The sequence below is a fragment of the Triticum urartu genome, chromosome 3 (genome assembly GCF_003073215.2).
Source record: "Triticum urartu cultivar G1812 chromosome 3, Tu2.1, whole genome shotgun sequence".
Classification (NCBI taxonomy): domain Eukaryota; kingdom Viridiplantae; phylum Streptophyta; class Magnoliopsida; order Poales; family Poaceae; genus Triticum; species Triticum urartu.
This window is the reverse complement of record NC_053024.1, coordinates 702,952,511-702,968,927: the sequence shown is the minus strand read 5'-3', so window position 1 is coordinate 702,968,927 and position 16,417 is coordinate 702,952,511. Positions and strand designations below refer to the sequence as shown.

The window sequence follows — 16,417 nt, the reverse complement described above, 5'->3', positions numbered from 1 at the left end:
AAAAAAATCGTCGATTCTACAAATATTCGCCAATTATTGAAAATTGTTTTAAAAAATGTTCACAATGCTAAAGATATATTTGAAAATAGCACAAAATGTTCATGAATTAAAAAATATTTTAAAATTTAGAAAATATTTGCATTTTTTTAAAAGTGTTCACGAATTTGAATAATGCTCACGATTTCAAATATGTGCACGAGTTTAAAAAGATGTTCATGATTTCATGAAATTGAGAGTGATTGTGTATCTTAGTGGTGTAGCAAAATATGGTAATGGCCATTGGAGATTAGTATGATTTTTTTCTTCTACTGTAACGCATGGGCCTTTGGTAGTATTCCCGCTGTCTCATAATATAAGAACGTTTTTGAAACTAGTGTAGTTTCAAAAACGTTCTTATATTATGGGACGGAAGGTGTATATACTAAAAAAACCCAGTCGCTGACAGGTGGGCCCCAAATACAGAGGCTCTTCAGCCAGACAAGTTCCACCACTAACCTTTCTCTTTCTTCCCCGCGGTCGACCAGTCGATACCACTCCCCTCCTTAAACCCTAGCCCCCCGCCGCCGCCGCCGCCCGCCGCGCCATGGAGGCCAGCCTCAAGCGCAAGGCCGCGGACGCCCCCGCCGACGGGCCCGACCCCCCTCTCAAGGCGCCGCGCGCGGACGCCGCTCCCCTGCTGCCGGCCGCCGCCGAGCGCGTCGCCTGCCTGCACGACGTCTCCTACCCCGAGGGATACGACGCGTCCGCCTCCGGCCCGCGTGTCGTCGCGGGCGGCGGCGAGGGCGCGGCCCCGGCCAAGACGTTCCCCTTCCCGCTCGACCCCTTCCAGTCCGAGGCCATCCGCTGCCTCGACAACGGCGAGTCCGTCATGGTGAGCAGCAAATCCAATCCCCGCGCCTCCCCGCATCATCCCAACCACGCCGCTCTTGGCTCAGCCTCTCCTGGTTAATGTAATTCCACTGTAAAAATTTGGTCTTTACTTGCTTCCGCCTGCTGGACTGGGCAATTTGTCCTGCCGCCAAGTTTTCCCCACAGGAAATTCAGTGGCTGCCTGCCTGCCTCTCATGCGTGTTTCATCTACCAGGTTTCGGCGCACACGTCGGCGGGGAAGACGGTGGTGGCGCTGTACGCGATAGCCATGTCCCTGCGCAACCAGCAGCGGGTCATCTACACCTCGCCCATCAAGGCCCTCAGCAACCAGAAGTACAGGGAGTTCAAGGAGGAGTTCTCCGACGTCGGCCTCATGACCGGGGACGTCACCATCGAGCCAAACGCATCTTGCTTGGTACCAGATCGATCGCCAACCACATTGAGTTTTGTACTCTCCCTCTGTGCATATGCCTGTTTGGTGCTTAAAGCGCGCGCGTGTGTGTGTGCTCGGAAATGCAGGTCATGACCACGGAGATTTGGCGCAGCATGCAGTACAAGGGGTCCGAGGTGATGAGGGAAGTCGCTTGGGTTATCTTCGATGAGGTGCATTACATGCGTGACAGGGAGAGGGGAGTGGTGTGGGAGGAGAGTATTGTGATGGCTCCCAAAAACTCGCGGTTTGTGTTCCTCTCGGCAACTGTACCTAATGCCAAGGAGTTTGCTGATTGGGTTGCCAAGGTTTGTCTGCATTTCCCTCTGTTTTTCTGTTGTTGCCTTGACTTTGATAGTTCATAAGAGATCAAAAGAAAGTTCTCTGCTCAGTAAAGGGACATGCACATAAATTTCATTATATTGATGCACATAAATGTCAATTTGCCTCAATGCATTTGTTTTCATATATGGTCAACCATTCATCTATATTTCCAGCATATGCGTGTTATGCATAATGAAGGTATTACGACTTTGTTCCTCAGGTACATAAGCAACCTTGTCATATAGTATACACCGACTACCGACCTACACCTCTCCAGCATTATGTATTTCCTGCTGGAGGTGATGGCCTATACCTGGTCGTTGATGAAAACGGCAAGTTCAGAGAGGACAGTTTTCAGAAATCTCTGAATGTCCTTGCCCCTGCTACTGGCAGTGACAAGAAGAGGGAAAACGGGAAGCGGCAAAAGGGCCTCGTCTCGGCAGGCAAAACTAACGAAGAAAGTGACATATTCAAGATGGTGAAAATGATAATTCAGCGTCAATATGACCCTGTGATACTTTTCAGCTTTAGCAAAAGAGAGTGTGAATTTCTTGCTATGCAGGTAAGTTCTTTCTAGATTGTTAGTTGATTTAGAGGATATAACTCTTCTATGGCTCAAGGAAGTAAATGTCTTAGACTCTTAGTTGATTTTGACTGCCCTGCTTGTGTTGTAGATGGCCAAGATGGACTTGAATGGAGATGATGAGAAAGTGAACATTGAAACCATTTTTTGGAGTGCCATGGATTTGCTTTCAGATGATGACAAAAAGCTTCCCCAGGTTTCAAATATGCTTCCCTTATTGAAACGTGGCATTGGAGTGCATCATTCTGGTCTGTTGCCCATTTTAAAGGAAGTGATTGAGATACTTTTCCAAGAGGGCCTCATCAAGGTTAGCAAATGTTACTGATCGCATGGCTTCTCGGACTGCCACTGTTTCGTAGCATATTTTTGGAAGTATATTTTTGGAAGTATGGTATTATACCCTAGTGGGCTATTGCTTTGTCTTTGGAAGAATAACATCATTATTAGCTTTTCTCTTGAGCTAAAACTATGTGCCTTAAAAGTGAGGTTATAGTTCTTGGTTTCAGTGTTTCACATCAAAGTAACAGATGACGGATTTAGGTCATCAGGATAGTTGCTGTTGTATTGCAGTTTTGTAGTGAACATGGAATGTTCTTCTTGAATTTGCAATGTAAAAATGTGTATGTTAGGTTTTTTGGTAAGTGGTAACCTTACTCTTATATGAACAATAGCACTGTAAAACTTGATTGAAAGAAAGTGAGAGGTCTAAATTTTGCCAAGTATTTTACTGATCTTATTCTGTGTCATGATTTATGAGCTGATGATTTGGGAGTATTTATTTTATTTGAATTGTAAGTGATAATTGTGTTTTGTGACTAATAATTTCTTGCTGATACTGAAATCTGCTGTTGTAGTGTCTGTTTGCCACAGAGACATTCAGTATTGGATTGAACATGCCTGCAAAGACTGTTGTGTTTACCAATGTACGTAAGTTTGACGGAGATAGGTTCAGATGGTTGTCAAGTGGAGAGTACATTCAGATGAGCGGCCGTGCTGGTCGTCGAGGTATTGATCTGCGTGGTATCTGCATATTGATGGTAGATGAGAAAATGGAACCCTCAACTGCCAAAATGATGCTGAAAGGAGGTGCTGATAGTTTGAACAGGTCTGTATCATGTATTCTTTGCTCCTACTTCTATCTAGAACAATAACATACATACATTCCAGCTGAATAGTGTGAATGGAAAGACCATCTTGAGGAGAACAGAGACTGGGATTTGATGTTTCACTTGGTTTGCACTATGCTTGAAAATTTTGTTCGCCATATCTATTGTGATAACTGGGTAGTTTCGTCCATTCATGCTATATCAGTTCATTGCATCTCGGAATCTTGAGTTAGCATCGCTTAAGTTCTCATTTACTGTTTCTGTATCTCTTATGTTTCTTCCGGTTGCTTAAATGCATATTTTTCTTCTATATTGCTGGCTCTGATATTATTATCTTCTTGATTAGTGCCTTTCATTTGAGCTACAACATGTTGTTGAATCAACTGCGCTCTGAGGATGGTGACCCGGAAAAGCTTCTTCGGCATTCATTCTACCAATTTCAAGCAGATAGAGTTCTCCCTGATCTCGAGGTCTGTTAAAATTTTCTAAGCATTTTCTTTCTTTGAATAAACTTATACCATTTGTAGTCTGCCTCTTGTCCTTTCGCCCATGATCCTGTTAGTTAGCTTTGGGCATACATGCATGTTCTTTGAATCTCATGGATACTTTTGTAAGGTTGCTGTAATATATATTTTGTAGTATAATTATTTCTAGGGGTATTCCCCACTGTTTAAATTAAGATGTTCCTGCCACAACAATGTTTTATTACCTGCCTTTTGCCATTTATTATGATATTGTTGCATGTTTAGAAAGAAGAAGTTTGTTCAGAATGGTACCTGAACTGTGTTGGTTGCGTTCATGAGTGTTCACACATGCATACGTGCAGTAAACCCTTATGTTGGATGTGTCAAGAGGATGCATATACCAGTTAGAATGGCAGTTAATGTTGGTAAACTGGCTGGTGTCACCTACCATAGCAGTGCCTTTCGCTCTACATTGAAAACCCCAGCAACCAAAGCATTGCTGCAAGGAACTTATCCTGACATTCCTCTGTTTGAATTTTGTGCAGAAGCAAGTCAGGGAACTGGAAATAGAAAGAAGTTCCATGGTTATTGAAGACGAGGAGAGCGTGAAGGACTACTATGATCTCTTACAGCAGTACAGAACTTTAAAGAAGGATGTCCGTGATATTGTACTTTCGCCAAAATATGTTCTGCCTTTCTTGCAATCCGGAAGGCTTGTTCGTGTTCAATACAGTACAGATGGGTCCACCTTCTCTATTGACGAAAATGTGTCGTGGGGAATTATAATAAATTTTGAGAAGGTGAAAACCAATGCTGAAGGTAACATACATACACTTTTCTCTGTTAGTTTTGCTATTTTATTCATGGGGTTCAGTGTTAAGATCATACAGCTTCATTTTATAGAATTAACCTGCCATTGCCAAGTGGGCAGTAATCTCCCTTTATGAGAAACTATATAGCATTCCCTTTGTGGAAGATCTGAAGCCTGTATGAGCTTGGTGGCTAATTAGCCAGTTACACACTGCAGCCATCATGGCAGCAATCTCTGTGTGAATGGTCAGTAAGCTCACCTACATTAACCCGTTTTGTTGTGTCAGTTGAAGGAATGACTCCTTCACGGGTTCCCTTCTTTGATCCATCAACTCACACAATGGCTTAAGCTTGTTTGTTTCAGACTACCTCGTTCCTACCCTCTTACAATGTGATCCTAACGTTTTATGGTCATTGCTTTACAACACATAGGGGGAGGTACTGTCTAGCTATTTTGGCTCCGCTGACTTCTGGTTTTTGTTCTTACAGAAAGAAGACCCGAGGATTGTGATTACACTGTTGATGTCCTCACCAGATGTTCTGTAATCAAGGACATAAGTGGAAAGAAGACAATGAAGGTTATTCCTCTCAAATCCCGTGGAGAACCGGTTGTTATTTCATTGCCACTTTCTCAGGTAATTTACTTCTCCCATTTCACCAGTTAACCTGTCATGTTCCACTTCTAACCATATTTTATCACATTTCAAAGCTGTTTGTTTTCTTACTCTAATCCTAAATTGAACTAAATAAACAGATTGATGGACTAAGTAGCGTTCGGATGTACATACCCAAGGATCTTTTGCCTGTAGAAGCTCGAGAAAACACATTGAGGAAAGTTGACGAAGTGCTTTCAAGGTTTGCTAAAGATGGGGTTCCTCTCTTGGATCCAGAAGAAGATATGGAAGTAAGAATATCTAGTGCATATCATATTGCCATGCTTCCTCTTCTCATTTTCAATTCTAATGATTTTGTTCCTTTCAGGTAAAATCTAGCTCCTACCGGAAAGCTGCCAGAAGAATAGAAGCTCTTGAGAGCTTATTTGAGAAGCATGACATTCGTAATGCTCCCCATATCCAACAGAAGCTGAAGCTCTTGCATGCTAAGCAAGAAATAAAAGCCAAAATAAAGTCCATAAAGAAAACAATGCGGGCCTCGACTGCTCTAGCCTTTAAGGACGAGCTCAAGGCACGAAAACGAGTTCTTCGTAGGCTGGGGTAATGCATCCTCTGACACCCAAATTTTATTTGTCTTTGGTGTGCTTGCATCTCGGAAAATTGCAAAATGAAATTCCATGTTACCGAATATTGGGTGAACTAGGCAACATAACATTCTCATGTTTGTGACAAAAACCCTTGCTGTTGTGCCCTGCAGATGTTGGATTCTTAGGAAGCACAGTAGTATTCTTTGAGAAAATATTTGCAGAACAAATTTATGATCTTTCTGCTTGGGCACCTGATGGAAACAAGCACAAAACTCTAACTATTCTGCTAGAACAATCGTTGACTATTAGAGTTAAATAATAACCTCATTGTTTGAAAATTAGAGATGTATTTCGTAGATATATGGAAGTTCATGTTATTTGTTTCATGCATGAATAGAAAGTACTGTCTGCTGCGTCAATCTGCATTTTCTTGTTTTTCATAAACCTTATTGGGGTGTCTTGTTGATTCCAGATATATCACCAGTGAGGATGTAGTCGAAATAAAGGGCAAAGTGGCATGTGAGATCAGCTCAGCTGACGAACTGACATTGACCGAGCTTATGTTCAGTGGTACTTTGAAGGATGCTACTGTGGAGCAGATGGTGGCCCTGCTTTCTTGCTTTGTTTGGCAGGAAAAGCTTCAGGATGCCCCAAAGCCAAGGGAGGAGCTCGACCTGCTCTTCTACCAGTTGCAAGAGACGGCGCGAAGGGTCGCGAACCTCCAGCTTGAATGCAAGGTACTCAATAATGCTAGTACCAGAAAATCATACCATATCAGTTGTGCTGTTTTGATGCTTCAGAATTGCATCCCAATTGCTGAAACTTGTTTTTGTTATGGCCCTGCTGATGACAGATCCAGATCGATGTTGAGAGTTTCGTGAACTCCTTCCGCCCCGACGTGATGGAGGCCGTGTACTCGTGGGCCAGAGGGTCGAAGTTCCACCAGATCATGGAGATGACACAGGTGTTCGAGGGCAGCCTGATCAGGGCCATCAGGCGGCTGGAGGAGGTCCTGCAGCAGCTGATCCTGGCGTCCCAGTCGATCGGCGAGACCCAGCTCGAAGCCAAGCTCGAGGAGGCGGTCAGCAAGATTAAGAGGGATATCGTGTTTGCTGCGTCGCTGTACTTGTGACTCTCCTGTGTGGTTGGGTTCCATCACAGGAGCTCATGCGCAGGGGGGGGGGGGGGGGGGGGGGGGGGGGGGGGGGGGGGGGGGGTAGAGAGGTTATCATGTCTGCTGTTCTTGTCCAGCGCCATCGACATGGACACGGTCGGGCTCCCTTGACTGGTTTGCTGTAACACGGAGCGGCATGTTGTCGCCATGGCGGGGATACAATTTTGTAGGCTGTAGAAGCAGTAAGTCGTGATTGAATTGATTAGGGTTTTGGTCCAAGGACTCAAACTTGTATCCTTTTTCTTCTTCCCTGTACACAGAAACAGAGAATTGGACTAGAGATGTACCTGAATTGATATGCGGAGAATGACGAGTGTCTGATAGTATTTTTCTTTTGATGTTCCTGAATTTTGTTTTCATCTCAAATCAAATCAATGTGTTTGTGTTGCTTGTCATGAGCCATCTGTTTATGAAAATCAATGAGGAAATACAACTAATCTGAGCAAGGAAATACAAATCATACATTGTCAAACCATCCATTTTTATTTATGACCAATGAGAAAATGGCTCCCACACAAATGAGGATAATTCTGTCTCCCCACACAACAAATCACAAACCATTTCAAAGAACAAATTACAAATGGCATGGAAATAACACCAACAGACTGGTAGTAGTAGTTTAAAAAAGAAGAAAACGGACTGCAGCTATGTACAAAGAAGAGAGAGCATTCTCCTGGGAGCACACATGGTTGGTTGAATCTTTGTTTAATTTGCTACCAATTCTCCTGCACGATCTTGGCCTTTTCGAATATGAACTTGCCTTCCTTGTACTTCTGGGACTCCTCATAGGCGCGCTCGTACTTCCACCCGAGCACCTCGCGGCAGTCACGGCAGTGGATGTCGGCGACGGTGTGGAGCCCCGTCATGAGCTGCCGGTCCTCCTTGGCCCCCGTGGTGACGTTCATGGCGTGGGAGAAGAGGAACGCACGGCCATTCCTCCCCTAGAACAGCAGCCAAAAGAGCAGAGTATTAGAATTTATCCTCCAAACACAATCAAAATTGAGATAAGACAGATCATAGCATATCATATCGAGGTCTCGACATCTGAATGGAGCTCCTACATGTGACAGCCTCCTGCAACTGCTGCGACAGATAGATCACAGTGTATCTCTGAAACTCCAATATACTCCCTCTGTAAACTTTTATAAGAGCGTTTAGATCACTAACTCGTATATTTGTTTACAGAGGGAGTATATAAGTATAGAAACACAAATGCTAAACTCAACTACAGAAACGTGCTCAGATTGGATAATTAATTACAAGTCCGCAGCTAGTTTTGTTTTAGCCTGACATCCCCAAGCAGTCCAACATTAAACTTAGGTTCCTATTGATTGATTAAGCTCTGTCTGTCCAATCTTGACCCCCCCTAATGCAGCTAAAAGTCAGCAAGGAAGAGAAGCAAATTAAATAATTGTGCTTGGTTCTACTTCTTCTTCACCTGGAAGGCCTTGGAGATGATATCGTCGTGGAGGCAGACGTGGTTCCGGCAGTGGCAGCAGCTGTACACCCGCGGCCCGACCAATTCTGCCATCTATCTCCTTCCTGCGGCCAATCCGATTCACCGAACGAATTAGGAATCTAACAAGCGCACAACGATATCTTCTTGTCTGAAACAGAGCATGACTGACTGCCCAACACTTTTAGATAGGAGTACATAATATGTCTATGTCTAGTTTATCGATGATTCGCGTTAAATGATCATCAGGGGATGAGCACAGTTAACTATCACTATTAATATGCCTTGATCAATAGTCATCTTCTTCGTGTGATTGTTGTTAAGTAAACATAAACAGATGCTACAAAAACTGCAGGCAAGGGATTATATGATACTCTCTCGTAGTATATAACAACAATAACAACCCAGCTGCAGGTTTTTTTTTTCTTTTCTGTACATGTTTGGTTTCTGCACTAGCGAGAATCACTAGTGTAGTGGTGGCCACCTGAGGAACCCTCCGATCCGATTGAAAGAGGCGAAGCATACATACCTTGATTGCGCCGATTGAAAGGTAAGTACTTGTTGCTCCTCCAGTCCCTTGGCCACTCGGCGTGCAGATTGGATGCGCGGCGGCCGGGAAGTCGCAGGAAGGCTCTGTCGATGTAGCAGCCGGTGGGGGCGACAAGGAAGGAAGGGGAATAATCGGGAGGGGAAGACCTAGCTTGCTAGAACCAAATCGCCATGGAGTTTCTTCTGTCCGTCCGTCGATCGATTTGGGGGAAAGGAGAAGAAAGACTTTTTATTTTTATTTTTTTCCTACTAGAAGAAAAAGAAGAAGACGGCGGGGAGAAGAAACGAGACGTGAGGGGCTGGGACCACTCCCCTTCTCAGGAAATATGCAAAATGTCTCAAAAAAAAGGAAATATGCAAAATCACTTGTTGTTAATGGTGATTCTCAAATATGTGCTTCTCGTGCAAGGAAAAAAACTGCGTAAAAAAACTTCACGACTTTTTTTTTCCTTTTCCAAGAAACACGGTTGTGCTTCTCACAGAAACAAATTTGTGCTTCTCTTATGAAAAGATCATGATTTTTTTTGCCTTTCCGAGAAGCATAGCTGTGCTTCTTGTTGCAACAAATCTGTGCCTCCACGAGAAGCAAATATGTGCTTCTCGCGGAAGCAACAAAACTTTGCATGATTTTTTTGTGCCATTTTTTTTTGCTTTTTTCAAGAATCTGTGTCTCCACAAAAAATAAATCTATGCTTCTTATGGAAGCATAAATTTATTTTTTCATGCAAAGGAAAAGGATTCCTTGAATTTTTTCCTCCAAAACCTAGCTGAGCGCCCAATACGACATGTGACGATGTGACAGCAGCTAGACGCGCCACTTGGCACGGCTTTAAGGGGCACCAAAAATGACTGTCAGAGGTCCCCGCAAGAGGTAACCTCCAGTTAATTGCTCTTAGAAATATACCTTTGGCTCTCGGGCGTATAAGCACCTTTAACTAAAAAAGGGTGTATATGCATCTGCTATGGTAAAAAAAATGGTAACTACGAAAAAAGTCCAAAAGTCATTTTTTAGAAACAAACTTGACCTTCTGTTGTATTGAAAAAAAGTTTTTTTCTTCCACCAAGAATACCATGAAAGTCATTCCATGGTGGATTTATTTATACGAGTACAATACAAGGTCAAATTTGTTTCAAAAAAGTTTACGAGTTTCTTGAATTTTTGTAATTACTAAATTATGCTTCCATATCAGGTGCATATACACCTGAGAGGCAAAATTGCTTGTCTCTAGGAAGGGAAAAATACAAGTGCACTTTTGAGAGTTGCTGCTTTAGGGCATCTCCAACGTTGACTCTAAAATTGGACATTGTATCCGTCCGCTGACTCATGGGAACCAGTACACGAATACTGATGCGGCAGCCGACCATCCAACTATGTCCGGATACATTCCAAACCGGATTTCAGCAAAGCAGATGATACATGCAAACCGGATGATTTTCATCTGAATGAAAGCACATTCATTACATTTTCGACATATTTCATTAAACAAAAGCGACCGGACCTAAACCTAGTCGACGCTCGTCTTTCAAGTTATTGTTGTTCCCCTCCGGTGTTAGCCGTGTCCATGCCCGGCGGAGATGAGACCCGTGAAGTGAAGGCGTGGTCACTGGCGAGGAAGAGTAGGACATGGGAAAAATAGGAACCATTTGTTTATGTTTTTTTAACTATGAGTTTGTTCCTCTTTTCATGTTTTAAAGCACAAATTGTTCACACTGTGAAAAAATCATATTAGGTTACTTTTAGTAAAAAGTTCATGCGGTTCAAAAAGTGCAGATGTTTTTGGAAAAAAAATGCTCACATTGTTTCTTAAATCAAATGTTCACATACTTTAACTAAGAATGTTTACGCCATTCAAAAAATGTCCACTTACTTACATATAAAAAAGTGTTTACGGTGTTAAGAAACGCTCACGTCACATTATTAGAAAACAAATGTTCACGTGCCTTTGTAAAATTGGTTTATGATGCCCAATTTTCTTTAATGTTGTTTTAGAGAAGAATTCCTAGAAAAATGTTGGCATGTCTAAACTACTTGTGAACAAAAGTTGTAATTTTTGTTTTTGAGTAACAGCAAAACTTGTAACAAGTCCAAGTTGTTTGCTGGAGCCACGCAATGCAAAATGCATGACTTGATAGAAGGCCGTGAACTTGTAGCTTGTACAGTAGAACCCAAGTCCTGATTAAATTGCTTGGGCCTCGAGTGAATGGGCCGTAGCAGCTAGCTAGCTAGCGTAAAAAAAAAAGTAGAGGTAGAGCAGAGATGAGCACACTCTCTGTAGTGTGCTCTGCTGCTCCATCGATTCGATCCATCCCCACCCAGATGGGAGACACGCTCCCCGCCCGGCCGGCCTTCCTCCAGGTTTCTTGTCCATCCCCGGCGGCGGCGGCGGGGGACTAGCCTGTCTTGGCCACCGGAGGGCGAGCGAGGCGTTGCCGTCGCTGCAGCGCGGCCGAGTGCGAGCAGGGGGACGCGCGCCGGCCGGTGGTAAGATGCACGCGCGCCTGTATTACTCCACTCCACTCCATTGAAGCTAGCTATTTCAGTCAGTCCCCCCATCTCCATCTGTAGCTTAGATGCAACTCGTCTCCACGGATTTATTTACAGGCGTCTCCCTTCTTCACCAAGGTTGCCACCTACTAGAGAGACTTGTACTGTAGTAGATGTGTGCAGTCTCTAGGGCTACATACACATACAGGGGCGCCCAGGAGTTCATGCCGGGGGCGGGGGATAGATGGGAAAACAAGCTTACCCTTAGTAGTCTACTCTAGGTAACCTAAGAGCAACCCAATCCGTCAAACAAATTAAGTAAGAAGAAGATAATAAAATCAATGATAATGCTCGTCTCCTACGCTCCTGTGTTGTGTGTGACGCTCGTACATCTTTCTGATTTCAAGACAACCCGAGCGATTTCTTGTGCAAATAGACAACTGAGTGAGTTTTTACAGTTTGCTTCTCTAGCAAAGGTTGTTTATCAGGTCCCGCAGCTTGAAGCTGCAGATAATTCGTCGAAACGAACATATGGATATGGCAGGTCTTAGGAGCCTACTCGTGCAGCTAGATGGAAGAACAAACTTAGACATCGAACAAACTTAGTCCACCTGATTGCTAGCTCTCACTGCTCCTGCAACACCTGCAGACCTTTTTTTTTATATATATGGATAAGCTATGGATAGTCCACTCCCATCAAAGCGCCACTTTTTTTTACATGGTTGGAATGTCTGATGTGTATGGTAAGTTTGGAGGAGGTATTGAGCAAGTTACATTTTCTTTCTTTAGCAGTGTATGGTAAGTTTGGAGGAGGTATAGTGCATAGCAGAGCAGAGCAGGGGAGGTACATGCTTTTTGTAACTGCTGCTAGTTATTTCCTCATGAATTTTGCATTCCAAGTTCTGTTACTTTGAACAACTAGTTTTATCAACTAACTGGGGGCGTGCATTTGTTCTATTCAGCTGGCCGCAAACAAAGAACATTGTGCTCCTAAAAAACTACTATCTTCAGCAAAGCTAGCCAACCAGGGACCTAGAATCTCCATCACTCCATCACCTCGAGTCTCAAGCAATGGGCAGTGAACTGCTCGCAGCAACGGTTGCACCACCAGCGGAGCATCCCTTGATCCCGTCCACGACCACTACCACCACTACCGCCGGCAACGGAACCATCACAACAATCACCACCACCACATGCTCCTCCGCCGCCAATGGCACCACTACCACTTCCACCACTACCGCCGGCAACGGAACCATCACAACAATCACCACCACCACATGCTCCTCCGCCGCCAATGGCACCACTACCACTTCCACCACTACCGCCGGCAACGGAACCATCACAACAATCACCACCACCACATGCTCCTCCGCCGCCAATGGCACCACTACCACTTCCACCACTACCGCCGGCAACGGAACCATCACAACAATCACCACCACCACATGCTCCTCCGCCGCCAATGGCACCACTACCACTTCCACCACTACCGCCGGCAACGGAACCATCACAACAATCACCACCACCACATGCTCCTCCGCCGCCAATGGCACCACTACCACTACCACCACTACCGCCGGCGACGGAACCATCACAACGATCACCACCACCACATGCTCCTCCGCCGCCAATGGCACCACTACCACTACCACCACTACCGCCGGCGACGGAACCATCACCAAAACCGCCACCACCACAATCACCACCACCAGATGCTCCTCCGCCGCCAATGGCACCACTACCACTACCACCACTACCGCCACCACGACCACAACAAGAACCACCACAAGCACCTCCAACGCCACAACCATTTCATCCCACTGTGATGAGGAGTTCGAAATTTGATGGCTGTGCCCATCTGTATAATATTGCTGGACCTCCTTCTTTGGTTGGTGATGATGGGAGCACAGGGCATGAAGTTGAAGCTTCTCACTGAAGCTTGCATTTGTTTGTCATATGAGGAAATTGCTGAAATCTGAGATGGGCTCTAGGCCCATATTGCAATTTCTGAAAAATCTCTAAGGGCCCATGTGGGTTATATGGCACTAGGTGTAGTGGGAAGTTTAGTCCCACCCCGGAAGTGGAAGGAGAGTTGGAGTGGTTTATAAGGGTTTCTCTTCTACATGCTATTGGAGCTTGAGAAGAGAAGCGGCCCTCGCGCACTCCTCCTCCGCCGCCCGCCTCGCCACGCCACGCCACGGCACGGCACGGCACGGCACGGCACGCCTCGTCACGACGCGCCGTGGGTTGCGGGATTGAGCCGAGCCGAGCTCACACCTACCATGTCCACCGACGCCGACCGTGCCGCCGCCGAGAAAGCTGAAGCCGACAAGAAGGCCGCCGAGGACGCCGCTGCTGCCACCAAAGCCGCGGCCTCTGCGTGGCCTATTGGAGGGTATAACTCGTTTATCCCGCTCCTGATTATTTTCATATTGCCTCTGAGTTTGAAGGGTCTAAAGAGTGATGGTGAGTCGAGTAGCATGAATTGTCTATCCAAGGGGTCGCTAATGCGTTATTTGTATAGGATCTCAGTTATTATTGTCAGCTAGATCTACATAATATGCTTCACGCGGAGCCCTTACTTGGTTCGATTGGCATTTTTCTTATCATCCATCCACATAGGGAGAAAGGCCAAGGGCCCAGTGGAGTGATAAAATGAACTATCCAAATTAAGCTAATCCCGTGTCCAAGTTCAAACCCCACATAGCCACTCTTCTTGATCCCCCACCATCACTTGAACCGAAGAATCAACCCGTCAAAAGTTAGTACGCACTGCTAGATCCTGGAAATAGCTCATTATCTGGTAAGCACACGAGGATGCATCACATATATATGTGACATCCGCAACCTCAGATTTGGGTTTAGCATTTACCTGTTTCCTTCCATCCAACCTGGGAAGGGATCCCTCCATGTGCTCTCTATGACACTTGGCCTGATTGTTACCACCGGTATCTCTCCTCGCATGCAGTTGATGACCATCTCGCCCATGGCCTTTGTGAACACATAAGTGTCTTGCCAACCATAGAGTTTGGCCCTATGAATAAATAAATTGCACAAATCAAATACTTCATGTGTGTATTCGTATCTACAGACATGAGAATGTAACAGGGAAATACTAGAATACCTCGACTACCTAACTCTTTCATTTCTTGAGTAACAGAAGCAGAGGCAGAAGAATGCCTTCTGGAGTCAAAAGCCAACTTGATCTCAGCCTCGATATCCAACACGGTATTCTGATGTGCCGAAAAATCTGAGGAACCTATCCCTTTTGTTATGGTATCCCCTAAGCAAAATGGCTTCTCTAGTATGAAACCTTGCCTCTGCCCATTCACATATGCTGTTTGGCCAAAAACATGACATGTAAACATACTGCTAAAGCTTGTTTGTAAGCTTTTGAGATTAATAGAAACAGGTTACCATTTGATTTCGACCACAAGAAACTCTTATTTGGCATTCTGACCTGTTGATACTTGCAAGAAGAGCTTCAGTCTTCGAAACCGCTGCGCGAAACTCATTATCCGGAATGGCCCCACGGTGTTGATGTCTAGTGCTACATCATACCTGCAAGTTGCAATACTTTTATTGCTATGGAATGTGAACTTACACATTTAGTAATGGAAGCAATCCTTGGTGCAAGACTAGTATAGCTTCACGAACCTCTCATCAAAAGTGGTATTTGCTGCAGAGTTTACGATAACATCCACTTCTTCCGCGATCTCTTTGGCTAACTCAGGAGCAATGCCAATGTAGGCTTCCCTGAAATTACCAACGACTGGAACCTGCTTGCTTAATACAAAGCTGTGGTAGTTTTTCCCATGGATTTCCTGTAAACATCTGAACAACTCAGTATCTTCTACCTGTATTGCAGACGGAAAATATGGTCATTTGCATGAAGAACAGAAAGTAGTCCGAAGTAATCATCATACCTCGTTCTTCAATCTTTTCATGGCTGCTTCATTGTCCTTGGCCTTGATCAACACGTATATTTTACCAACATCAGGATTTGTCCTTAAAATGGGATCGATAAGAACTGATGATCAGAATCATACAAAGTAGAATGGAAGAACAAAGGAAGGAAGTCAGGTAGCTTAGAGCAAGACAAAGGCAGAATGGAAGAACAGCCTAAAAGTGGGGGGCCAGACAGAAACTGTCTCACTCAAACTGGCATTTGAAAATGCTACCCGCCCTTCCCCTATTTCTGCATTTCATTCTTCTATTCCTTCTGCTTGCTTTTCTAGTTAAGCTGCTCATAAACTAGATCCATAACTTACTCACTCAGATATTTACTAGAGCTTGGCAGTGAATGAAGGAGACTCCGAATCCTATTCAGATTGCACAGAGGGCTTGGAAAGAGGCCTCTCGTGTAAGATAAGATTCCATTCCTTCCTATCGAAAGGCTCCGGTAGTAGAGCTCAATTCGGAATGTTGATATAAAAAAGGGCAGATACAGAGAGTTAAGGAACAGATGTTGTTGATCAAGTCTTTGGAACGTAGTTAGTCCCATCCCTTCCATCCGGCCACTAGTCTAGTTCGGTCTCTTCAAGGAGAGAAATCCTTTCTCTTCTCTTGCTCTTGCGGCGGACACAGTGATTCTTCGTTCTCTGGTTGATGGCTTTCAAAAGTAAATTCCAGAAAGAGCCATTTGATCCCCATCAAAGTCTGCATTGAAACCCTTACACACTAATATACTTGATACTCGATCTATTTCACCGTACTTCTACTTCCTGACATTAAGAAAGTTTAAAACAAGGTCCTTCAAGAAGAAAGGAAGCACATGCTTGAGACCATTACGATTCCTGTTAGTGATGGTGCACTTGCTGCTAATGTTAGCTGTATTCAGTCTCTGAGTGGTCTACCTGTTGCTGCATCATAACCGGCTGACTCCTCTATTGGTTGCTGCTGGTTTATACCTGCATTCCAATCCGGTTTGATTTAGAGAGAAATCTCAATCCAGCCTCAATATTT

General features: G+C 44.5%; 2 protein-coding genes and 1 pseudogene across 2 annotated transcripts; 1 reads left to right on the top strand and 2 right to left on the bottom strand.

The window, feature by feature from the left end:
* Positions 1–505: 505 nt before the first annotated feature.
* LOC125546033 (DExH-box ATP-dependent RNA helicase DExH9-like) lies at positions 506–7,300 on the top strand. Its single transcript, XM_048710144.1, has 13 exons — positions 506–871; positions 1,085–1,285; positions 1,390–1,608; positions 1,845–2,186; positions 2,299–2,514; positions 3,062–3,312; positions 3,660–3,783; positions 4,323–4,596; positions 5,077–5,222; positions 5,342–5,491; positions 5,569–5,801; positions 6,261–6,525; positions 6,642–7,300. Exons 1-13 carry the CDS (start codon positions 584–586, stop codon positions 6,918–6,920), a joined length of 2,988 nt encoding a protein of 995 aa, XP_048566101.1. The 5' UTR covers positions 506–583; the 3' UTR covers positions 6,921–7,300.
* A 126-nt stretch (positions 7,301–7,426) lies between these two features.
* LOC125546034 (protein yippee-like At4g27745) lies at positions 7,427–9,225 on the bottom strand. The gene is made up of 3 exons (XM_048710145.1): positions 8,948–9,225; positions 8,401–8,504; positions 7,427–7,903 (listed from the first exon to the last, which is right to left on the bottom strand). Exons 2-3 carry the CDS (start codon positions 8,491–8,493, stop codon positions 7,676–7,678), a joined length of 321 nt encoding a protein of 106 aa, XP_048566102.1. The 5' UTR covers positions 8,494–8,504; positions 8,948–9,225; the 3' UTR covers positions 7,427–7,675.
* A 3,291-nt stretch (positions 9,226–12,516) lies between these two features.
* On the bottom strand, positions 12,517–15,474 carry LOC125547234 (annotated as a pseudogene).
* Between the last annotated feature and the right edge of the window lie 943 nt (positions 15,475–16,417).